Source organism: Camelus dromedarius, chromosome 3 (assembly GCF_036321535.1).
Source record: "Camelus dromedarius isolate mCamDro1 chromosome 3, mCamDro1.pat, whole genome shotgun sequence".
Taxonomy (NCBI): domain Eukaryota; kingdom Metazoa; phylum Chordata; class Mammalia; order Artiodactyla; family Camelidae; genus Camelus; species Camelus dromedarius.
The window spans coordinates 74,071,499-74,098,620 of NC_087438.1; the positions used below are offsets into that span (position 1 = coordinate 74,071,499).

At 36.5% G+C, this 27,122-nt stretch overlaps 1 protein-coding gene across 1 annotated transcript in view; it reads right to left on the reverse strand.

The window, feature by feature from the left end:
- Positions 1-27,122, reverse strand: part of FBXL17 (F-box and leucine rich repeat protein 17) — a 437,862-nt gene that overhangs the window by 277,694 nt on the left and 133,046 nt on the right. Inside the window, exons 5-6 of the mRNA XM_010987536.3 lie at positions 23,749-23,856; positions 1,740-1,870 (exon numbers count right to left, since the gene is read on the reverse strand). Of these exons, the coding sequence (XP_010985838.3) occupies positions 1,740-1,870; positions 23,749-23,856 (239 nt within the window). The remainder of the gene's footprint in view (positions 1-1,739; positions 1,871-23,748; positions 23,857-27,122) is intronic.

The following is a 27,122-nucleotide window of genomic DNA, read 5'->3' on the forward strand; positions in this document are numbered from 1 at the left end:
TTAATCCAAACTTTTCCATTAAAAACATAAAAATACACTTTCATTCCCTGCAAATAAATCTCTACAGTACATGTATTTAGGATCAAATACCAAATAACCATTAATAGTTAAGTAGGAAAAAGACGATTGAAATAGCAAGAGATTCGAGCACATGAAGCCTAACAAAGGGAAGGAAAAGCAAGGTAAGGGCTGCCCACTTTTTCACACACAGTTACAGCTAAATAAGCACTTGAAGAGCTCAGAGATGAGGAATCCCTGAGTACCTTTGTGTAAATGATACAGACCTAAGCAAAATGTTTATTTAGGAGATAATCCTTATAATCATATATGGACTGCATCATATTTACCTCTGTAGGCTCCATGTACTGACTTAGGGACATAGAAAATTGCTGTGGAATGAAAGGCAATCATTTTCATAATCACTTTGTGGCAGAATAGTTTTCTGCTTTCAATTCAATGCATTACTAAGACGTTTACCTCAATATTAAGGTAAATACCTAAAAACAAAGGATAATATTTTTAATGTACTTTATTTGATTAGTTGTTATGAAAAACACTTAAAAGACTATTTTTAAGTTGTCACATAATTGACTATGCAGAAGAATGCTGATTACAGAGAATTTGATTTTTTCAAATTTTCATAAGTTTCCTTTAGATTTTGAAATGCCTCACACAGTGACTATTACTAAAAAGCAATAAATACCTTTAATAAATGCTGATTGTGCATCTATTCTGAATGAGTAAATTTTTCAAGAAAAATTTTACTAAGAAAGAGCCAAGTTGAAAGCTATCACATAATTTAAAGAGTAATGCAGGGTAATTTATAAAAATGTCACTAAAATTTACCATACTTGGGGAAAATGGAGTCTATATGATTTTATTTTTAAAGTATGTAAAAAAAATTAAAAGTGAAGGGGGGAAGTGTCAAATTTTGAGCATTATCTGACACAAACTTAAATTACTGCTCCAATTTGTGCAAAATACTTAAATCTAAATAGGTTCTAATTTTAGCTGAAATAGTGCTTTCTATTTTGAAAGCAAAATATTTTTGATGGCCTATCTTTAAAAAAAATTTATTCTTGAAAAGTTACTGGGCAAGAGTCTTCTCTCATGTTTATATTTAAGACCCTATGTAAACTAACCAGCAGCAACAGAGCAGTGCTGCTCTGTAGTTGTTTTCATTAGAAAGAGGTCTACTTTCAAAGGTTCTTGCTTTTTTCCCCTCTCTTCTTTTTTAGAGAAAATTGGTTTATCATTGCTCATCTAAAAAACTACCCATTTTGCACATTTTTACACTATATATCTAACTTTCCATCATGTGACTTTTACTTTCAGAACAAATCACATGTATACAGAAAATAAAATGTCACCCTTGAGAAGGGATCTGAATGCATAATGTTTCAAATAGTTTCTCAGAATCATTTTCCTTGATAAGTGAACAGTAGCATCTACAACAGAAATTATGAAAATATTATAGTGACTAACAATACATTCTGGATGGGTGACAAGAAAAAAATTCAACATATTACTGTTGCTATAACTGTTTAGGCAAATATTTAAATCTTAGCACATAAAGTCATCTATGTGGTTTTCAAAACTTAAACATGTCTATATAAAAAAGAATGGCTACATCAAATTTTCCTTAAAGTTGACATGCCCTGTTATAAAGATAATCAGTACTTGGTACAAAGAACACATGTTCCTCTAGAAAAGTGTTTTTAAGGTGTTACAATGGTTACCTGTCATTTATGATCCAGTTCAGGCAGAGATTGAGAGAGCTAAGATTTTTGCACCTCTTGACAATTTCCATCACGGTTTCATTATCCAGTTCAGTGATATGACGTAGGTCCAAGCTGGAAAGGTTTCTTAGCTAATGAGATAAATAAAATGAAAGATGAGAAAGATAAATGCTACATTCATTCTCAAAAATTAGAAGTATAATTTATTATAGAGTATCACTGTACAATAGATAATAGTCTAGAACCATTTAATTAAACTAAATGTTTAAATAATATTTTAATACTAAATTAGTAATGAGGGCAGAAATCTACGGTGAATGTACAAAAGGCAACAAACATTAAAATCAAACAGATTTTATTGAGGCATCATAAAAATCAAAAGTTAGCAATCTAGTAGGTGGGGAAGCTGTAAAGTATATCACATTTATTTGATAGGATTATCCTCTTTAACATTGTTCAATTTCAGATATTTATCTTCATGATTATAATGCCATTTTTGTACAGGTTTTCTCATTGTTTAAAAAAAAATAAAATATGAGTAAGTGTTTAATTCAGAGAAGTTTTGGTGATATTTTATCAATGTACACCAAACTGTATTATCATGGATTGTGGGTTTTGCTGTGTGAAAAACAATACAAAACACTGTTTAAGAAGTAAAGATTTTCTCCATGTACCACTTTCCCCGTTTCTTCATTTTCTCTAATTCATTCTCTACTTCATGTTTCCTGTCTTCCCCTGATGTTTAGACTCCAAGGAAAATTAATAATATCATTAACACAAAAATGGTAGGATATTAATTATCCTCTTCAAATAAACTACATTTTAAATGAGGTATTTTTGCTTAATAACATGCAAAGAATTAATTTGTAACACCCCCGCCAAAGATGTCTATGCCCTAACATGCTACCTTATATGTCAAAAGAGACTTTGCAAATGTGATTAGTTATGGATTTTGAGATGAGCAGACTACCCTGTATTATCAGGGTGAGCCCATCTAGTCACATGAACCCTTAGAAGCAGAGAAACTTTCCCAGCTAAAGTCAGAGCGATGTGATGGAAGAAGACACAGGGGATATTTGAATTGTCAAAGGGACTGAACCTGCCTTTTTTGGCTTTGTGTTGGAGGAAGAGGGCCAGGAGCCAAGGAGGCAGGCAGCCTCTAGAGATGACAGCCAGTAAGAAACAGGGACTCCACACCTACAACTTTAAGGGATCGAATTTCCTCAAAAACCTGAAAGAGCAAGAAAACAGATTTTCTTCTCGATCTTCCAGAAAGGAACACAAGCCAGCCAACACCTTGATTTTAGCCTAGTGAAACCTGTGTTGAACTTCTGACTAATAAATGATGAGATAACAAATTTGTGCTGTTTTAAGCTGCTAGGTGTGTGGTAATTTGTTACAGGAGCAATAGAAAACTAGTACATGGTGTTTCCAGCGCCATCTGGGAGCTCTCACAGGACGAGCCAGGCTTCTCTAGGCCAACGTCAAATCCTTCTGTTGGGGACAAGGTGAGTCACACAGGAAGCTGACTGGAAGGTGTAACCTAACTGCCAAGGGCCTCAGAGCAGGAGCCCGCTGAGTCCCACCTGAGGGTCATGTGAGCTTTGACCCCAAGAGAGGATAAGACACTGGCATTTCCGCTGCTGTAGGACCAGAGGGAAAGAAATACTTTAAAGCAGCACCATCCCAGAGAACTTTCTGCAGTGATGGAAATGTTCTCTATCTCTGCTGTCAAATATAGTCATCATGTCACATGTGGCTACTGGGCACTTGAAACATTACTAGGGTGAGAAAGGACCTGAGTTTTTTAATCTTATTTAGTTTAGTTTACATTTAATTTTTATATCTGCATGCAGCTAGTGGCTACAGTGTTGGACAGGGCAGCTCTACAGAACTGAGTCTGCCAGGCAGCACTCAAACCCTCCTTCCCACCTCAGCTCACAGAGGGGGTCCAGGCAGAGTCACCACTCACTGCTCCGTGATGCATGCAGGCTGCAGAGCTATGGAGAGAAACAGAGCGGAGAGAGGGAAACTACAAAGAGGTCCACAACAGTAGGTAGTTCTTTCTAATTGAGACTGCAAGCTCCTGTTACTAAGGGCTGAATTCTGAGCATTCAGAATAAGATTTAGGAAAACCTCTCTGCAATAGGCCTCTATGGTCAGATGTTCAAAGAAGTCGCCATCATTGTGAGGCTCAGGACAACAAAGGAGAACCGAGGCAGGACCGGGAAAAAGAACTGGGTTCTGACAAAGCTCCCACTCAAGTTACCACGGTCTGAGGGCTTTACCAAGTGCCACCACAGGGTCGGTACTTGGCAACCAAAGCACACTGTAGGGGAACAGACTCACCTTTCTTAAAAAATTAAGACAAAAATAAAACGAAGTCCAGACTGCTCTGGCTATCTCAGGAGCTCCATAGAGCTGCCCAGTCAGAACCGAGGCTGACTCCATTTCCCCTTCCTCAAGGGTCTCCTCACTCCTCTGATAACTATAGCCAACACCACATGCAGGCCCAGCAGGGGGCAGCCTGGGTTCTAACTCTATACCCCAAACATGGCCCCTGATCACTATCCTTTACTTCTCACCATAAATAAGGTAGGCTAGCATTAGACAAAACAACAAGGACAAAAATATATTGAAACACCTAAAGAAACAATAATCACAAAAAATATGTAAATTACAAAATACATAGCAAAATAAGTTTCTATAATCTTTCAGACATCGCTAAAATGATTTAAAGTACCCAAGGGCTGATGCAATGTTCCTTGCTATGCTTTCTTCCCTCCCAAATCCTGACATATCTCCATGTGGTTGGCATGGAAACTGAAGTCATCCAGAGAACTGGCTGGGCTTGGAGCAAAGTGCAAGGCTGTGAGGCCAGTGCCAACATCTTTTATGAAGGAGCAGGAGACTTCAGGAGTCCAGAAGAAGACAGCAATAAAATGGGAGAGACAATGGTAATGCCAAATGGTACAGGTCCCAAAGTCTCAATACTCTGTTAATAGTACTTGTTATTTTTCACAAGTGTTGGAAAAGTAAGGGTCTGGAAGAAGCTGTGGAAAGTGCAGAGGATCTTGCCTCCACTTCCTGACTCTGAGAAAATAAACATGTATGATAGGTAGAATTCTAAAATTCTAGCCCCATGGACCCACACCCTAGTATAATTCCTGACCCTTGAGTGTGGGCAGGACTTGTGAATACAATGGAATATCCTACTTATAAGGAAAACTAAAGGATTTTCGTAGCTATAATTTAAGATTCCTGACCAGCTGACATGGAATTAATCAAAAGACAATATCCTGGATGGGCCTGACCCAACCATTCAACTCCTTACAAGGCATCTAGAAGTCAGAGAGATATTCCTGCTGGCCTCGAAGAAGTAAGCGTACATGGTGTGAGTGGGACTGCAAAAGGCCCTGTGAGAAGTCCACTTGGCTAAGACCGTCAAGAGGCCTCTAGGAGCTGAGGGCAGTTCCCGGCTAATGGCCAGCAAGAAAGTGGGGACCTCAGTCCTGAAACTACAAGGAATTGAATTCTTCTAACAACCAAATTAGCTTGTAAAAGGATCTAAACTCTAGAAAGAAATGCAACTCCAACCAACATCTTGATTGTGTCCTTGTGAGACCCCAGGCAAAAGCCAACTGCAATGTCTGGATCCTGACGTGGATATAGTAAGATGATAAATGCATGTTGTCTTAAGATGCTAAGTTTGTGGTAATTTGTTGTGCAGCAATAGAAAATTAATACAGAAAGGCTGTAGGGGTCTGTGTATACCTAAAGAGAAGCTCACAACAGAGGGACATGCTTGGACCATTCAGCCTTCTCTTCATATGTATCTTCAGCAGCCAAGAAAATACTTCATGGGAAGACAAGCACCTTTGATGCAGTCACTCTTGTTAGCTCCACACTGGGGAGCTAAATTTCTCAAACTAATCCTCACTCACGGAAAGACGAGTTTAATGGAGATGCTTCGTGAAATGCTGGCATAGTCCCTGAGCCCTGAGTATAATGGCATATACTCAATTCATACTCTGTGAACAGCCACGTTTCCTATACATATCTTAATACCACAAGGTAACTGTCTTTTCACTTTCACTAAACTTTTATTTTTCACAAGATTTTGCATCAGAGCTAAAGAAGGGGCTAAAATGATTTCACTGGTCAAGTTTTCTCAGTCCTGACAAAGCAAAGAACTTGTACATGTCAAGGATCAGAATCACTGTTAAATTTGATATTCCTCTTATTCATGTTCCCCCAGTAATGTACCCTATATTCCTATTTTCTATATAAAAATCACCATTTTCTTAAACCACATTATTTCTACAGTTCGCTTTCTTTACAGAGTATTTTTGATCCCAATGCCCTAAATTCTTCATCACTGGTAGAAATGTACTTCTCTGGGAACATGTAAAGAATCAAATAGACTCTGTGAGTTGCAGGTCCTAGACAGCTTGCTGGCCTCACGTCCTGACAGCAGCCTTATGTCTGTACCACCACAAAATCAGAAATATGTGAAATGGACCCATAGTGCTGCTTGAAAATACTCTAAAGCAAGACTAGTAAATCTATGAATCTTAAGGATGAATTTTGTTATCTCTAACCATATGCATGTGAACTGTTAAGTATCGAGACACACACAGCATCACTTTATTTTCCCAATCATCCTTTATTATAATTGCTAGGAAGATGTAAAATCATAAAAATTCTATCCAGCCATGTAAATATCTTCTATACATACATATTTTGGGGTCTAGTACAGCTTCTGCTAAAAAGTTTCTATGTGAATTATTACATATCTCTTAGCTTCCTTCAAAGTAAAATACCTCTTCATCACAGCACTCTGAATGTACTTAATACCACTGAATTGTACACTTAAAAATGGTTAAAAAGGTAAATCTTATGTGATGTACATTTTACCACAATAAAAAAATTACTTCCTTGGCCAGGATATAGTGGGAGATACAATAAAGTTCTGCAGTAAAGAAAACTTTAAACTATTTGTGCCAATTCAAGTCCCTCACATTAGGGAAGATAACTGAGGACCAAAGAGGTTTGAATAACTTATTTAAGTGCTAAGAATCGGGAGAAAGAAGATGGCAAATCTAAACTATTTTACAGACTTAGAAAAATCCAAAGATACCTTCTAAAACTAATGGAATAGCAAGAAGTAACAATTCCAGAAACTAGTTCCATGTGATAAAACTCTCATTCTAGTTGACTGACTCCAGAGCTTTTAGAAATCCTGCATCCAGACCCATTCCTCAGGGCAAGGTTGGTCAGATGATGACACTGGGTCACCTGTGGCTGATGCTGCCCTGTATTTATTGTCCATAAATGGAGCATTTTCACTCTTTCAGTAGAGCACAAACTCACATGAGGAAACAGCTTTACTTTGGCTCTCACATGCCAGCGTTCTATTGAGACTTGAAGAGTGTTTTACCCTCTGATTCAATTAAGGTTCATTTTTTCACGAGCTGACAGTCACTCACTATGCTTGAGTGGCCTTCCCTGTGACCGTACTGGCCAGTTCAAGCTTGAAATATGACAGTATCCAAAGGCAGGTCCAGGAGGCTAATTCCTTGTAACTGGCATCATTACAGGACACGTACTGAGCACCTCCACGGGAAGTGGCATTTTTATTCAGAACTCCACAAACAGCTCTGTCAAATCCATCATCTTCTTTCCCTTGCTATGGGAATTTCATAATAGTGCCCTCCAGTGTTTCATAAAAACCTACCTAAAATAATCCTTCATAGTCTGAAACAAATAATTACATTTAGGAAACTGACATTTTAATTAAACTTACTTTCCCTACAAATTCACAGGTAGTCTTGGGTTATACAAATCACAGAGGACTTGACTAAGGAAAGCCATACAACCAAGATCTTATAAATGCTTCACCTCAATTTTTAAACATTCAGTAAGGTATTTTAAAAGAAACCCAAGTAAGAAAGTAGAATGTCGGTAATCAACTTTCAGTTTAATACTGCTTTTATTGGGAAAGTTATTACATATAGCCAATTCAGGTTAAAGGCTAAAATTAGTCAGTGACTGGTATGGCTGTGTATGTACTTAAGTATAAAATGAGACACTAAAATGTTACCTAGGAAACACAGACTTGGAGGATTATAAAAAGACCTCAAATGGCTTCCAAATTTTCTTAAGACTCTGGAAAAATTAAAAATGAAACAAAACCCTCAAAATCAATTGTGCAGGTTGACTACAGTGGATGAAACAACGTAAGAGGACACACAGTACCTTGGCAAAGACAGCAGGGATGTTCCACTGTTTCAGACAAACAAGGATAATTTACGTGAAGCCAGTTAGAGGTGATAGTTTTTGAAAAGAATAAAAACTTCTGTATAGTTAAATGTGTTCAAATGTCAACTAGCACCTAGATTACTTCTTGCCAGCCCTGCCTTCACTGGAACTAGGGTTCAGAGCAATCGGTTGTAATCTTTAGGGAGCAAAAGTCATTGGTTAAGGCTGCTGGGGCGACAGATCGGTGACACACACTCATCTACCAATCACGTGTCAGGCTGCCAGGATGGAGATCACGGGAGAGATCAAACTCACGGGGACACAGAAAGGCCAGAGAAAGGCATTTATAAGAAGACTGAGGAGAGCCACCTATTAAGGACAGAGAGGCGGACACAAGAGAAAGGGGGGAGGCTGCAGCACAAGCTGTGAAAGGCAAAACTAGAAATACTAGTAACTAGTAAAGAAACTGAGATGGCTGGGAATGGAAAGGGGCCGAGAGGGAGGGAATTCCTGTCCCCTAGCACAGGAAATCCTCGACACCTTGACAGGTTCTCTTACCTACATTTAGAGAAGAACCTGGTTGGACAACAGAGAGGACAAGGAGCATCCCTTCTGCTCACCAACTAGGCTGAACCTCAGCCTGGCCAAGGCTGGCACTGGAGTGTGGAAAGAGTAGTAACAGCTAGATAAGTCACATTCAGGACATCAGGCAAATCCTTTCCGGCACCTCACAGAACTGAGAACCACAGGGTGGAACTGAAAGCTTTTAAATAGCCTCAGAGCCTGGCAGACACAATAAAAATTTCTAACCATGAAATAGGACTTGCAGGGTCTTGAATTCTTATCAGACCCACAGTAGCTACCATGTTAATTCTCTGGCACCTTCTCAATGGGTTCTTTCCAACCACTGTCTTCTTAATCACACTGGGCTGCTGTCTCTTTGCTTTACTTCCAAATCCAAGGCCTGGTTGGTTCTGCCATTCTCCTCCTACCAGATCTGACATCTTGCACCACTTTCTTCTCATTCCGTTTTGCTTTCTAGGACACTTTACTGCACTGTGTCTCCTCAGAGCTGTCCCTTCTAACCCCTTCTTGCCACATTACCAGCCAGACAGCGATTCCTTAAATAACTTTGAACAGACCTCCCACCTTCTTTGAAATCTCTAGGGAACAAAAACATTTCAACTGTAGAAAGGAATCCCAGAGTCTGCGTGTCCAGGCCCTTCATTTTCCATCCCTTTCATTCCCCAACATCTCTTAAGACAGCTCAAAGCTCTTTCCCCAGGTTTTGAGGAGCTGTTCTCACTGTGCTCAGAGAGCTGTACTCATTATGTAAGACTGATCTCACTTCTTGATTACTTGAGAGCGGAAAAATTAGTGAGTCTTAGAAACATAATGTACTTAATACAAATTATTAACCAGGCAGTCACCAACATAACCATGCCCTTTAGACAGAAATCAATTGCAACAGCTACCAAGGGATCAGGGGAGCAACTTCTCCTTCCTACTACCTGGGAGTCCCCTCTTTGTCGTCCCCATCACTATACCTTCCCTCTCCTGTTTCCCTCCTCCTCTCCAACCAGCTCTTCCTGGGCTGTGTTGCTTAGGACCGATTTTTCACTGCAAACATTTGACATCTAATGCTTGGGCTGATCTAAATCTAGGTCTCCAGTGCAGTAGTTGTGTTGTGCTTTCATTCATTCATTCACGCGTATTTAAATGTTTCCTGAGCACTGGCTCTCTACCTAACCTTGGCTGCCCATTAGGATCATATGGGGAACCTTTAAAAAAATACTAATGAGCAGGTCCCATCCATAGAGGTTCTGATTTAATTGGTTTTGGGTAAGACCCGCCATTCTTATTTCTGAAAATGATATCCAGCTGACCTCAGCCTGAAAAAGAAAACACTTCCTTAGTGCAGAGTGATTGATATTTAAATCCAGTTACTGAAAGTGTAAAAATAATTTATAAAGCTCCTCTTTAATCACTAAAAAAAGAATGCAGAAGATATTACTCATATAGTCAGTAACTATTTATTGGGTATCCATTACATGCCAGAAAATATTCCATCTGCTAAGAATAGTGCAGTGAACAAAACAGACAAAAATCCCTGTCGGTAGGGTGCTAGTTGGAAGGGGGCGGTAGAAAAAAGTAAGTAATAGAATAAGTAAGCAAATTATATAGTATGTTAAAGGTGTTAAGTACTACAGAGAAAAAACAAAGCAAGACAAGGCAGATGGAAAACAGGAGCAGGAAGGAAGACGGAGTGCCATTTTAAATAGGCAGTCAAGAATGCTCTCATTGGAAAGATACGAGCAGAAGTTTGAAGGAGGTGAGGGAGCAAATAAAACGATGCTCATGTCTGAGGCGAGAATTACTGTAAAGGCCCTGAGATGGGAACAGGCCGAGTGTTTGGAGGATTAGTAAGGAGCCAGAGGTACTGGAGCAGAGTGAATAGAAGGAAAACTAATCGGAGACAAGGCCAAAGAGATGAGTAAAGAAGGGAAGACTGTACAAGGCCTTGTAGGCCAAAGTAAGGATTTTTGCTTTTGCTCTGAGGAATCTGGAAATTTGGTGAGTTTTAAGCAGATGTGTAACATGATCTAACTTACATTTTTAAATGATTATTCTAGCTTCTGTGTGGGTCTAGACTAGAGAAAAAGGTAGAAAGAAGCAGAGAGAGGCTATACTGAATTAATCCAGTCAAACAGTAACAGTGACTTGGACCACAGTGATAGTAGCTGGTAGTGGTATGAGGTGTTCAGATTCTGGATATATTTGAAATTAGAATCAACAGAATTTTTTGACAACTTAATTATGGAGCACGAGAGAAAAAGAAGAATCAAGGATGATTCCAAGGTTTTTTGTTTGAGCAACTGGAAGGCATTACTGCAGTTAAATAAGATGCTTTGGGGACAGGTCGGGAGAGAGTTTGATATTGAATATACCATGTCTGAGATGCCTGTTAGATATCAAAGGAGAGATGTTAAATAAATGTGGGATTCATCAGCACAGAGCACATTTACACTTCTAAACTTAAAATATAAAAGTATTAATTATACATAAATGTACTAAATTTATTAAGTTGGCTAGGTACAATCATAGTCACCTTACAATTCATAGTTAAAAAATTACTGATTAATTGATTAAATTACTTTGCAGGCATACACATACATAGTAATTAAAAATAATATATAATAGGCCAGCACGATTCTAAAAACAAAACAAAACAAAACAAAAATGAACAGCAGTAGTGTCCCAAGCCACCTGGGGTAGTTATAAGGCTGGCTTCATTTCCTATCAAAGCATAATTCAGCCTTCACAGCTCCAGTACACATCTCTGTCAAATTCCCCAGGATACCCACAGTGAGAGACTCTGCCCTCTGTACACCCGCCGATGTTGCTTATTCTCCCATCACAGTCTTAAACACGCTGCTCCATAATTCAATCTAATTAAGTATATGTTTCTCCCAAAAGAGTCAAAGGTAAACTACCGCAGGTCAGGGACCACGCCTTATTTACTTTTGTGTCACCAGCACCTCACACAGTACTAGGTGCAGCAAATGCAATTATTAAATGCTGATTGCTGAATGAGTACATCTGAAATCAGGATCAAAACTTTAAAGATAATTTCATTGATTTAAGTTTCCATAAACTAGGTCTCTGTTCTTTTAACTGTATCAAATGCAGGATATACAACTCTGAAGATGTATGTTTCTAAAAGTGATATATTTGAATATTAAATAATAAAAAGCATTAAATAACTTTAAAAAACCCAACATTCTCATTCCACACAATTAAAGGTCATTTTAGAACAAGAAGCATAATCAGTTCTCTATTTTCATATTTGTTCTTAAAACAAAGAATTTTTTTAAAAAAAAAAAAGCCTCTGTAAGTTTTCAGAGTTTTGATGTGTGTGGAAGGAATTTTGAGTAGTTCACCAAAAATTTTAATCACTGTCTTCTGCTGCAGAAATGTGCATTTGTTAATTGGATTCCTGCTTCTTCATATACCAATTCAGAATGGATGCTCCACTCCCCCTCTTTCACTCTGGCAGGCAGCACAGTCTCTAATTGACTTTTTTCCTGGGACTTTTCTTTCCACCAAATCCCTTTCTTTTCTCCATAGAAGCTTTCTAGAGCTCATAACAAACTACAAACAGCACTTAGAGTTAGCAGCACTAAGCAGCCCTGTCACTTTTTTTTACCCAGCAGGAGCTAAGAAACAGAATTTCTCTTCAATTAAAAAAAAAATATTCACACTGTTTAACTTAAATATGAAAAAAAATCAAAGTTTAAATAAATTAAGGGTAAATTTAGTCAAATGTGAGCAAGCAAGGAGCAATTACTTCATCTAATTGGAATGGCTGTGCACTTCTCTTTCATTTCCTCATAGTAAGTTCACAGATCTACTAAAAAAAAAAAAAGACAGTTCATGGAATTTTGAACCCATTTCAGTCACTTGCATCCACATATCACACTTCAGTGTGTCAGAAGTTTTGGAAATATATTCCAAGTAAGTTTTACAACCTTATTTTTACAAGCAGTAAGATAACTGAAATGCCATTAGCCCAAGACAAAAGCTTGTCATATCTAAGCCAAGCGACCTGTACACTGGCCTCCTGATCTTACACTATTAAAGCCAAACAGTCAAATTATTCCATTCTTTACTTCTAAATGTATAAAACTGAAAACAAAGAAATGACATTAATGATTTTTAATTTTAAAAAATTCTGGCATATATTTTTATTTTCTGGCATTCATAAAATGTTACAGAAATGGTGTACCTACTTCTCTAAAAGGAAATGTCTTTCCTTCTGGTTTAGAATATGCAATTGATTTCTTTCTTTCTGGTTTAGAATATTCATCTTCACATGGAAGATCTCACAGTCTTACACTCTCATTTCTGGGCTTCAGTCTAAAGTCAAAATTCAGAGTGAAAAATGCCCAAAAGTTAATTTCAGAAATTAGTCTTTCTAATCTGTGACCAGGAAGTGTTTAGAGAGTGTGAGCCAAAAAGCCCTGAGACACAATGATAACCACCAGCTGAGCCACTTCCCATTTCCTGGCCTCCCATACACCAGAAAAAGATTTACTAACACATGGAGAAACATCAGGGCCCGTCAACAGGTATATGCAGCTTCTCTCTGGGGCTCACCCCATAGGTCGGGGGCACCCTGAGTCATCCCGGAAGAAAACACCCAAACTAGGCATCCATCAGCAGCTTTCTCTCCTCTCAACCTCCAAGACATTTTCATGAGAAGAAACATTCCAAAACGTATATATAACTCTTCCTCCTACCTTCCCCACTGAAGTCCCCAAATAAAGCCCCAAATATCCCTTCCAGTTGGAAGACAAATTTGATATTAACAACCTAAAAATCAATCACACCACTACTACTAGTGAGAAAGAAAGACATCAGGATGCACATTTGGAAAAAACACTATTTCTTTCGCAATCTTCATTTCTGGCATTGTACTTGATTTAATTATTCATGGTATTATCCAAGTCCTCCAATCACCTATGATATTGAAAGAATGAACACTTTTCAGGGGAGGAAAATATTGGAAGACTTAAACTTTATAAAAAGCATGTAAGGATTTATACTCCAAATCCAAATCGGGAACTCTCCAAACTCTGAATCAGATCCCATTTGTTTTATTTAATTTTACCTTCATTCTACAACAACAGTTCCAAGAAGCAACAGTATTTGGTTTACAATATATTTAAATTTGGAACTGACAAACCACACTCAGTGCTAAGAACTGGAAGTTAATGATCTAAAATTCTGGGTTGATGACCGTGCTATAGGCTAGTAATCAATGAGAAATTGCATCCAGGAAGATCTTTATGAAGTTTTCCTTTATATTAAATAATGTAGTGCATGAAATTACATTATCATTAAAGTAGATAATGCAAAGTTTTTGAAAATGAAGTGCATAAATTATATAATTTTGATTTATATATTAAAGCACTACTTTCTGATACAGAGAACTATCCTGTTTTCTCAACCAATTCTGTACATCTGTGAGTTAAAGAGCTTCAACCAATTGAGATGAAACTTTAAATAACAATATTTAGTGCACATCTAACTTTAAATATCAAAATTTATGATTTACTTTAATATTATGTACTTTCAGTCACTTATCCCTTTTCACATTAACAAAAAGAATGACCAAGATTTTTGAAAATTAAAAAATAAACATAAGTACTGACATGATAGCACATTATATTTTAATTGTGAGTCAAAACTACCCAAGATATAACTTAAATTAACTGGTAACTCAATAACTAATTCAACTAATTATCAATAACTCAAATAATTAATTCACAACAATTCACTTATTTAGTCTAATATTTTTCTTTACAGTTGCATCTGTGAATTAACGTTATACATTACAGCACTGAGAAACATTTAAATTCTACTCTTTCTAGAAGCGTGTATAAAAACTATCTTTCTAATTAAGCAGCTAGCCCTCTATCCTTTTTTTGGGACTCACTATCGCCTTGTAGCTTCATGATTCTTAACTGTCACATAGCTAGCTGCCTTGGTCTCTCTAGTTATAGCTTATCTAGATCCAGGACAGAAGTATGGCTAGTGATAGTCTAAGGAATGGTCAAGTCTAATTTAAATGTTACATTACATGCAATTCTCTGCTTTGTGCTTTCATCCCCATTGTTACAAGACTCTGATGGGAAATAAACAGGAGTTCTTTTCTCTTAGATGTACTCTCATGTAAGAAACTTTGAATGACGCCAAAAAGGAATATGTATTAGGGTCTCACTAGGAAAACAGAAACCACTAGAAGCATTTATTAAACTACATAAAGAGAATTTCATTAAGGAAAGTGGTTATTCTGATCAAATAGAAGCTGAGAAGACAAAGTGGACAGCTAATGTAATGTAAGTAAGAGGCCATGAGCATCCCAAGGCTAGAGAGACAAAAAGAAGGCAGTGTTATTGCAACCCACAGGCTATGGTCTTCCAACACCAGCTAGAGTGGAAGGAGATCTGTCCAGGAATGGAACCGTGGAGGACATAAAGCTGTTGCCAGAAAGAGAGAGAGAGAGAGAGAGAGAGAAATACCATAGCTTCTCCCTACCCTTGGCCTTCCTGCCTCCCACTAAATGCAGCCTGCAGAATGAAGCCCCCTATAATACAGAAGAGAATGCTTAGACAGAAGATAGGATTTGAGGGTAAACAGACTTAGGACTAGCACAAAGCCAAAAAAAAAAAGAGAGAGAGAGAGAGAGGGGAAGGGGGAGCCACCTTCCAGCAATGAAAAGTAGTCAGTCTAATGGGAATTCATTATCACAAGCCAGAAGTGGGAATAACTACCAGAGTAGTCCGGCACCTGGCCTGAGAAACCCAGGGTGCTAATGAACTTTGTTTCTTCTTTGAGCCAGATGAAAGCTGTAAAAGTATCCTGAGCTGCTTTCTGCTTTCTCAGGCACAGGGGCATTGTTTCCTTTTTAAAGATCCAAGATTGATAGCCAATCACATGCTGAAAAAGTACCTCTGATCAAACATAATAACCAAGCATTTCCACCAGTGAATATAACAGAGAAAGCTCCAGTGGGAAGCTTTTTCTAAGAAAAAAATGTTGATGGCCAATCATCCCACTGGGATACCATCAATTGAAAGGAAGTCTACAGTACAGGAAGAAGCTCTGTTCCTGATGGTTTTGTAAATACACTGTGATCAACAGCTTTTGTGTAAATACCCATGATACCTCCCGGCTGCAGAGCAAACATATGAGGAGCTCAACTGCCTTTAGTCAATGGACGCTATTGGACTCTATTATCGGGCCAGTGTGTCTGGAGAAGAGGGAGTTCAGAACCAAACTTTATTCCAAAAATTATTATGAAAAATAATGAGTAACAATATGGAGGCCCAAATTCTGGTTAAATATTGACAGTCTAAGATAAAATTTCAGAACACACAGCCCTACTGTCGCACAGGTAACTCTGGACTAATAGAGTTACCATGGAAATGAATTCCTTATTTTCAAAGAATGTGACTACAATAAAGATACAATATAATTTATCTTCCCCTCAGTATCCAGGAGCCCCTTGGGTCATCATTATGAACATCGCACAATGTTAAACAAAATTGTAAAGAAAAATCTGATTATTCGGATTCTGTATGATTAGTGATTGACTCTGTGGGTGTGCAATGTGTTTAAGTCTGTGTGTAAATGAATATATAATATGTACATATGTAGGCACTTCCCTGTGGCTGACAAGACCTGCCCAGGTACAGTGACAATACTGCTTAAATAAGACAGTTGATTAATTGGTAATAAAACACTAGTAAATATTTTATAAATGTTCAAAACTACTGAGCGAATGTAACTGTCAATGCTTTTAATCAATTGAATTTTTTTAATTAATTGAACTCTAACTCTGTAATTCTCTATAAATGTTTATTTTAAATTAATAAATGAGATCTCCCTACTTTTCTCCCTCAGTTGTATACTTCCTCATTAAGTTACATTATAACTTATTCTCATTAAGCCCTAAATCTGGTTTCTCTAATTCAGGTAGTTTGTTCCGTCAATTTAGAGATGGCAGCTCATCCGTACCTGGTATCACTATTTATGTATAAACCACAAGACTGAATGAGGTAGATTCACACAGATCCTTAAATAAAATTTTCGTCGCAAAACAGTTTGAATCAATCTGAAAGTCTAAAAGAGTATGAAAGCAGTATCTCCTAATGTCTTTCTTGGATAAAGACTGACCTCATGTGTTAGAGATCAGATAAATGAAGTTGAAATTCTTTTTACAGGAATATTTGCAACAAAAACCACAATATATAAACAATAAGTCTGTGACAAAACATCAAGGAGTGAACTGAGGATAACATAAGCAAAGTAAAAAAATACTTAAAGTATAAAGCCAAGATCCAAGAAAAGCCCTTTCAAAAAATGGCCAACTTTCCTCATTTTATATTTATATATTTATATTAAAGCCTGAAGCAATCACTTTATCTAAGGATAGATGCAACAAAGAAATTCATTTGTTCATTTTACTTGTTAGAACTTTCACAAAATGAGTCATTTGAAAGATGAATTCATTTATTTTACTAATGTCACACTGAAACATCCTGCTTTTGTAGTTGCTAAAATGAAAATGTAGCACAAATACATGTTACGAGAGTAGGAGTAACAGAGTTATAAAACAGAAAAAGAGTAGTCTCACTGAACAGATATTACTGACTTAACAGAATTAAAAACAATAAATGTGATCAATTGCTATAGCTTATGTAGACCTTGCCTATAATAATTTAGAAAAATAAAAATCAAAGTCACTAATTTGTGCAATAACAATAAGGTACAAAAGTATATTCTTTGGATTCAGTGTACTGCTATGGGTTTTTTTTAATAATTTTATTAAAAATAGTATTTTAGCTGTTCAGTGTGTCAAAGGGTAAAAAAATAAAACCAAACCACGAAGAGCAAACAGTTATTAATCTTAACATTCAGCATTGGCACTCAGGTACAAAGGAGGATCATAAAGTTTTTTTACTAAGATTTATTTTCATGAAAATTAATTTACATTTTTATTTTAATGAAAGAATGTGAGTGGATTAGGACTAAAGAGTTATAAGGAGCTTTTATACATAATGATGAATGTTTTTCTAATTATTTTATTTATTTATATTATTTTTCATATGCTTCTTTAGTGTGTACCAAGCACTCTTCCTTTACAACTCTAGAGGTTGGCAGATGCTCTTATTACCCCCACTTTACAGATGAGAAAACTGAGGCTAAGAGAGTAGGTGATTTTCCTAAGATCATACAATCAGCAATCCTAGCTTTGATGACAGCAGTAAATGGTTTGCTGTCCGTTGCAAACTTCTAAGAAAAAATCAATTAATGGATCACTAGACCTAGACAATCATCCTCTATATTCTCAACACCTGGTTTTTGGCTAAACTCTAATTCCTGGAAAGTTTAAAGAACCAAAAACATGGTCATCCTGTATAAACACCTCTTCATACAACTCATAGTACTGTTCATACTCACTAGGAAATATTTCAGAGCTGAATAAATTTAAGAACCACATATTTTCTACATCTCAAGATATCACTCAAGTACCTATAATTAACCAGGAACAAACGAAATGATAAGCTATAACTTAGCAGCAATATCACTCCTAAAGTAGCAAACTTATATGTTGTTCCTTTAGAATAAGACATTCTAAACTGATCTGTTGTTTGGAAATTTAAAAGGCAAGAAAGTTCATCTTCCATTTCTAGTCTCTGAATAAACATGAAAAGGAAGACGAAAATTGAATTAGCTGCATGAATGAACATACTTTCAGTTACTTATGTTAAATTGACTGAAAAAAATCAATTTTGTTTTTCTTTAGAAAATATTTCACATTTTCAACCATAAGCACTTTTAAAATATGTGTTTTTTAAAAAGTTCTTAAATATGATTACAGTCCAAGGAAATATCTGAAATTTGGGCTTTTAGCTGTTACCTTCCCCCCTAACCTCTGTTTAAAAACAAACACAAACAAACATAAAAAAAACCTCAACCAAACCATACCTGACATAGCCCAAGAATTCAGTCTTTGTTTATAAACTGAATAACTGAAGCAACAGTAAGATCTAAGATGGCATCAGAATTAATATTATTAATTAATAAACACTCACAAATTTAAAATTTATCAAGTCTAAAAAGGAAATACATCTACCCCTAAGTTATAACAAATATGATTTTTTATATAGCATATAATAAAAATAAACTTGTCAAAAACTCTTCACCACTTTCCTTAATAGCCATTTAAAATAATATCTTCCTACCTACTGGTTGAAATCACTTGAACTGATGTAAGTCAGTTCCCAATGGATCGTGGCATTAAATTCATGAACCCACAGCATTTCTGAGGTTTGCACTCCAACTATATATAAAAATAACATGCCACTTTGACATTTCAGACTCCTCTGGCCTATCTGTTCAACTGATTTTAAATTAATATATGTTAATATATAATTATTAATTATTATCCTGAGCATTTTCTATGTTATTATTATTGCATCCTTAAAAAGTATGATACTGAATTGAATGATTTTATCGTGTCATATTAATATCAACATTTTAAACTTTTCAACCCCTTAAAAGCTTTTATATTATTATGGAAATTTTCAAATATATAAACAAAAGTAATGAGAATCATATAATGAACCTCCATGTCCTATAAACCACCTCAGTTATCTATACTTCACTATTTTTGTTGTCTTTATTGGCCTACCACTTTTCTTTTTCCTTTTTATCCTCTTTGTAATACTTTAATACAAATTCCTAACATTGTGTCTTTTCACTAGCAAATACTCAAGTAGTATCCCTTACTGATAAAGTTTTTAAAATATAACAAATATTTGGTAGAATTCACCAGTGAAGCTATCTGGGAATGAAATATCATTGGAAGGAAGGTTTTTAACTACAAATGTAATTTCTTTAGGAGATAAAGGAGTATTTAGGAAAGCTATTTCTTCTTGAGTTAGCTTTTGTAGTTTGTATCTTTCAAATAAATTTTCCATTTCACCTAACTTGCTGAATTTAGAGGCACAAAGATAGCCATAATATTCCCTTGTTATCCTTTTAGTATCTGTAGAATCTGTAGTTATGTCACTCCTCTGAGTCATGATATTGGCAATTTCCCTTTCTCTTTTAATCAGCCTGAGTAGAGATTTATTTATTTTTTATCAAAGAACCAGTTTTTGCTTTCATTAATTTTTTGTTTTCCATTTCATTGATATCTACTTTATTATCTCCTTTCCTCTGCTTACTTTGAGTTTAAGTTGCCCTTTTTTTCTCAAGTTTCATAAGGTAGAAGCTAAGGTCATTGATTTGCGACTCTTCTTTTACAGATGTTTAGAGCTATTTAAAGTGAGTGTGTTAGCAGCATCACACTAAATCTGATGTGTGGTGTTTTCAAACACAGTTCAAAATACTTTCTAATTTTAATTTCTCTTTTGAGCTCTTCTTTACTTATGGGTTATTTAGGATTGGATGAGCAAGGGAGAGCATCCACTGATCTCTGGGGTTCTCTATGCAATGCTTTCCATTCTGGTACTCTGTCCTCCGAAATCTGGCTGTCTTGGTCTCCCTGGACTTTCTGTTCTGTCTCAACTCAGATGGTCTGCTGAGTTTTGCCTGGGTTCCTCCTCCAGGTACTATGAGTAGAAACTCTTTCAGTGCACTAGGTGAAGGCAAGCATACGGCTCCTCTTGTTTCTCATATCTCAGGAACCACTGTCCTTGGTTGTCTGATATCTAGTGTCTTCAAGACCATTGTTTCATGTATTTATCATCTTTTTTTGTTTGTTTGTTTCAGGGAAGACAGTAAATCTGATCCTTATTACTCCATCTGAACTGGAAGAAGAAATCTGGTTTGGTTTTGTTTTTTTATAAATCATTAAAAACTCATGACTTTATATATTTGATTTGTTTTAATCCATTGTAGCCATTTTCCTTTTTGATGCTCAAAGTAACCCAGCTTAGGCAAGTGGGAGGCACTTTGCGTTGGCTTTTGGGTCCTTTGATATGTTCCTAGTAGTCCTTTAGTGGCAAATGATATTTAAGCACTACAGTCTAGATGCTATGATTTAACTATATATTTGCATTTGGTGAACTTTATTTTGAAAAGTAGGAAGGAGAGCAAGAGTGCAAGATAGAAATATTTTGCACTTAGAAATAGGTAAACTGCAGTGAAAAGAACACACCTGTGTTGGAGGACACTCAATTCTGCCAGATACAAATCATTAACATTCTCAACTGTTAAAGAGAGAGCTAAAAAGTTCTTATCATTGCTTCCTAAATATGGATCTCTACATTTCCAAACCCACTCCAGTAAAGTTGACTTTATCTTCTCAACCTGTGTGCATCCAGCCTTAGCTATTTCTGGAGTCTCATTTACATAGTCATAACAGCTAACTAGGAAGGTCTCCTACTCCAATACTGTTTGGTATTAGCAGAGTCTATCTGAAGACTAATGGTGTGTCATCAATAAATATTGCAAAGTCACAGTCCAGCCAAGACTGAGAGCATCAAAATAAAGTCCAAGAGACCACAGTAATAGAATATCGGTATTTTTCCATTTATTCCCAATTTTCTGTCTTCTTGCCCTTGATTTAACCAACGAAGGTGTCACAAATCCCCAATTTTCCCTTCTAAATTACTAAAGACTTGACATTCCTTACTTTCAGTGACAGACCCTCATGGTCCCTTCCAGGTCAATGAATCTTAACTTCAGAGATTGGTATGGGTGTAAGAAACTCTCAAGACAGACCATCTAATACAGGGACATCTCTTCATAGACAGGAAACTAAGGCACAGAGATTTTATGGCACTTGCTTCCATTAGCCAACTTAGAGCCAGAGACTTAGTAAATTAGTAAGTTGGAGAGATTTTCTAAATCATATAAAATTAAATATATTTAGACTGATAGCTCTCAATACTCTGTATCTTATATCTCCCTAATCATTTATTCAAAAATTATATACCATGATAATTATTTAGAACTGTGCACCATGATGATAATAAGGGTAACACAACTTTCTAGGAGCATTTATACATTTACAAACATTTTCTGAATGTAAATTACATTTTGTGTAATGTCAGTATAAAAACACTGTAAGAATGCAAATTTTTTTTAAAAAGCTTTTATTTTACTAAAACTTGAGTCTACTTTTGGTTTTCAAGAGATAAAACAATGAAAACAGCTTTGCAAAAGTTATGCCTGTGTAAAATGCTACCTTGCCTTTACCTGAATCCATGAAACTAAGCAATACTATACCACAAGCCAGTCTTCTTATCAAAACAAAGGCTGTGCTGAGCAACAAAGATGGTCCTCACAATGCTGTGGACCAGCTTTGATATGAATCCAGGAGACTCTGACTGCTGACAGGCCAAACTACCAATCCTGGTATTTAATCTTCAGAATAATCTCAGCAAATTAAGCCTTCCAAAGCAGACATTTGCTATAGCTGCTATTTTGTCACAGAGAATAATTCTGATCTTTTAAGTACCAGTGTACCATAAATTTCTGGCCATCTCAAAATGCTCAGGGAAGCACTTACTGATCTAATAAGTCTTGTTTTGTCTTTAATGAGTACAATTTCGAGTGATCGTAAAAATCCCACATATGGTCATTATAACACTTGTTGTGCACAATCTGTTCATCCAAAGGCATTTCTACTCTACACTATAAACAGCATTAGATATGACTGGAAAAACATTCATCTACCAAAATGTTCAGGCCAAGGTTATGGAAAATGAATAAAAAATTATGGTTACATATGGTCTCGGTTACATGGAGACGTTTTGATAGAGCAATAATAAAGAAAAACATGTCTCTCCTCTGTTAGCTCTAGGTTCTGATCCTCAAAATACAATTAAAGCTGATCAGTCATTTAAGATAGAACAATCACAGGCTCTGTTTCAGATATACTAGACGAGGACAGTGACTTGATATGTTTTTCTCAAAGTGTGCTCTGATTCTGAGGCAATTTAGATATTGGAGAACCTATTTTAATATTAGTAGCTAAAGTTTACTTAGCACTTACTGTGATCTTGATAGCGAGGCAAGCACCTTGCATATATTACTTCAATTAATACCCTGAAAAATAATTTTCCTGCTTTGCAGAGCCAAGATTCAAACCTGAGCTGCCAACAGAGCCCAGGCTCCTACCCAGTGTGCCTCATTGCCATAGCCCAAGGCAACTCGTAAACATTTGCTCTTTCCCCAGGAGGAAAGAAAAACATTATTTGCCACTAAATTGTAAGCTTCAGGAGACCTGAGGAGACCAAGTCTAAGGAGACTAGGGATCTTACCTGTTTTATTTCTGCCTTGTGCTGCTAACCCATCAGTTTTCTAATAGTAGTGAAATGAAGGAAGGTCTAATACGAAGGTTTCTCAGTTATTAAATGGAAAAGGTAAGACAACACCCATAGTACTTAGGAGACTACGTACTATATGATACAGTTAAAATGTATACAGTGACAAATTTCAGATAATACACAGGCAAATTTTACAGTAGCCAGTTTTCCAAAACATGTATGTAAGAGTTAGCTCCTAATTGTTTTAGAGTTCTGAAAAGCAGCAGAGATGATGCATAACGGTAAGAGATTACAAAGGAATGGGCATTTTCATTATTGCTGAAGTATGAGATTTCCTATATTTTGTATATAAGTAAACTCTCTGAACTATAAAGTTAATTTTTTATATACATTCCCTTCTCTTTTCACCTTACACATTCAGCTTAATCATATGCACTGATCATAGTCACTTCTTAAAAGCCAAATGCTCAGAAATCTAAAGATATATGACCAGTGAAAACTTTATAATCAAAATATCTTCTAACACAATACATTAATATCAAAATAATTCCTGTCACTTACATCAATTTCCTTAAGGTATGTATGTGTGTGTGTGTGTGTTTATATATATTTATATATATATATATATATATATATATATATATATATATATATATATATATATATAAATAGTCATTAGCAAATGAAAAAGCAAAAAGTAAGTCTCTTGTTTAAATGAGTGTCCCATTTCAGAAAGCATAGATATTGTATTGTTGCCTTACTTTTAACTTTAGCAAACGCTACGCACACTTCTATAAAGATCTGACTATTCCTCATTCAAGTGTGTTTACCCCTGCTAGGGCAGTGATAAAAAATGATACTCAGAAACACTAAGGAGATGTAGCCATGGTACCCACCTTGGTTAGATGAATGACTCCTTTAGAAGTAACTGAACAACCCATGAAGCCAACATACTGAAGTTCAGGACAGTGCTCAGCAAATGCTTTCACAGACTGATCTGTCACCTAGGGAAGAAGCGTGAACAAAGTCAGTCAACCTGGCATTACAGTGAGTTTAAGGATTTGGCTACTGCAAATTCCCTCAGCTTTACCTTGCATCATTAATACTTCCCTTTCCAATGGATCATTTGAATCTGTATACAGACCTGCTGCAATGTCTCCTGTGGTTTTTTTTTTTTTTTTAAATCCTTCCTCGACTCCAGGTCCTCTTTTATCACCCCATGTTTGATTACTTCTTTAAAGAAAATGTCTCAGAGATGTAAAGCAATCTACCTCTACTTCTTCATCTCTCTCAATATATATTTGTATTGACATAATTCACACACATCAAAAGGAACAGTCCAGTGGTTTAGTATATTTACAGGTCTTTACAACTATCACCAATATCTAATTCCAGAACATGTCCATCACCCCCTCAAAAATCCCCATGCCCAGGAGCAGTCATTCCCCTATTCCAACCCCTGGCAGCTTTCTATCACTATGGGTTTGCCTAGTCTGGACCTTTTTTACACTTGAAATTGTACAATTGATCCCTGAAGTACAGCAATGGTCTCTTTATAAGGTTTCTCTCTACAAGTGTTTCTTCCAAGAAATCTGGTTTGCCCTACACTGCTTCAGATTCTTCTGATGTGGATGGTGTGATGGTTAATTTTATGTGCCAACGTGACTACGCCAAGAGGTTATCAAATATTTGATTAAACGTTTTTCTGGATATGTCTGTGAGGGCGTTTCCAGAAGAGATTTGCATCTGAAGCAGGGGACAGAGTAAAGCAGACTGCCCTTACCAAGGCGACCGCTCAATCTTAGTCACAGCCAATCTGCTGAAGGTCTGAATGGAACCAAAAGGCTGAGTAAAGGAAAATTTGCTCTCCCTCTCCCACTTTCTCTCTCTCTCTGCCCATCTTCAAGTTGAGACCTTCAGTTTCCTACCTTCAGCCTCAAACTTGGACTAGAACTTACACCACCAGCCTTCCTGGTTCCCATGCTTCTAGACTCAGACTGTGGAACAATACCATCAGCTTTCCTGTGTCTCCAGATTGTCAATTGCAGATTTAGGGACTTCTCAGTATCCCAAATTATGTGAGCCAATTCCTTATGATAATCTGTTTTACAAACACACACACTCCACATACTAATTCTGAGTCTCTGAAGAACTCTAACTAATGCAATACATATTAGAAGATATTAAAATCCCCTGAGGAGTTTATTAAAAACTCAGAGCCAAAAGCAGTGAGGCCCATGAACCTGTATTTTTAACAATCCCCTGGGGTGACTCTTAGGGATGTGAAAACTTGAGATCCCAGTGCTACAAAGAAGTTACACTGACAGCTTTTGGCATTTCTACATAGCCCTGTTTTAAACAAAAGGCAGAATGAAACTCCCTTTTTGTCTTCCCCACCTCCCAAAACTTTCCATATATAAAGTTATCTTCTTACAATTGTGTGAAAATTTTCTTGACTGTTCCACAAAGTTGTAGCTTATAAAAGAAAGTCCAAATATTCTCTGTCATAGGCTTAATTTCAGATTCACTTTCCTCACCGTCAAGATGAAATCAACAAGTTAAACACCATTGCTCATTTTCAAACAGCAGTCACTTACATCTCCTTTGCATTAACTTTCATATGGGTGACTCTTACTTTGTATATTCCTTATCTATTCTGAATAGATATTGGAAAATAAAGGTATGTGGGTAGCATTAATTCTGAAACAACACAAGAACACTTTCCTAAAATAATGAAACCAACAGCATCCATGGTACATCTGATAAAAGATTAATTCTGCCTTCAAAAGTAAAGTATGCTTCAGCATATTAAGACCAAGGGTGCCATTGATAAATTAAAAATGGGCCTTCCTGACACTCAGCTTTCTAAAACATTATGTTAGCAAAGAATATTTAAGGTACTAAAATTGTCTGAAACTTCAGGGAAACCCATCTCTATTAAAAAAAGGTAGGGGGTACGAAAGCTGAATACCCTGCCTAATCTCACTCTAACATCAAGCCTTTCCTAGGTCCATCTTCAAGGGGGGAAAAGGGGAATTCAGATAAAGATGAAGGACACAAGAAAGCTCAGGTACAAGGTGTTGCAGCTTTCCGAGAGAAGAAAAAATGTATTAAAATTTGTTTGGTGGGTCTTTCTCTTTCAGCTCAAGCAATCAGAGTAAGAGAGCTCAGAGAAGCCTCCAGCATCAACAGAGTCCTGAAAACCAAGCAAGACCAGAGCAAGTCCTTGGAGTATGGAAACACTCCTAGTAGGCTTGGAAGTGTGTTAGGAGACTTAGTAAAAGGCCTTGAAGATTTGAGTGGGGTCCAGCTCTATTCCCAAGGATAGAAGATCAGCTAGGATTTGGGGGTGAAACAAGTATAGATTGCCGGAGGCAAGTACCTGTGAGTGTCAACTTCTTGGGGACCTCTTTTCAAACCCCAGGTGGACCACTTACTAGCTGTGTGATTTTGAGCAAGTCATCTCACCTCTTTATACTTTGTCCCTTTTACAATAGAGAGGAAATAACAGTATCTACCTCACAGGGTGAAATATGAGGGTAAATAATGCATGTAAAATGTTTTAAACAGTGCCTGCATGTTGCAACTGGTCAATGCATTTTAGCTATTATTATCATAATCATCCCAGGTTCCCCTTTCTTCTGTAGTCTAATTCTTAGCCATGACTGCGGGGTTGACATGTGAAAGAAAATAATCATAAAAATAATGTAGTTATTGGTTTGTAAATAGAATCTATTTTTAGACAAACTATGGTTACCAAAGGGGAAAGGGCAGGGGAGGGACAAATTAGGAGTTCGGGATTAACAGACACACATTAGTATATATAAAATAGATAAACAACAAGGACCTACTGTATAAACACAGGGAACTATATTTAATTTCTTGTAATAACATAATGGAAAAGAATCTGAAAAGAAACTATATATATATGTATGCGTGCGTGTGTGTGTATATATATATCTGAATCATTTTGCTGTGCATCTGAAACTAACATTGTAAATCAACTTCCCTTCAATAAAAAAATTTTTTTAAATAGTATAGTTAAAGCATGCTAGTTTACTAAAGCATCCTAGTTACTCCAAAAGATCAGATCATAATTTGGAGGCTCTAGTCATTAGGCTAACCCGTGGGATGGAAGTGAGGGAGAAGTGTATGGAAGTTTATTATTGATCCATTATGGTAAAAAGAATGCCACTTTCTTAAGGTTCTCATCCTGACTGCACATCAGAATCACCTGAAGAGCTTTTGGATTTAATGTCTAGGTGGAGAG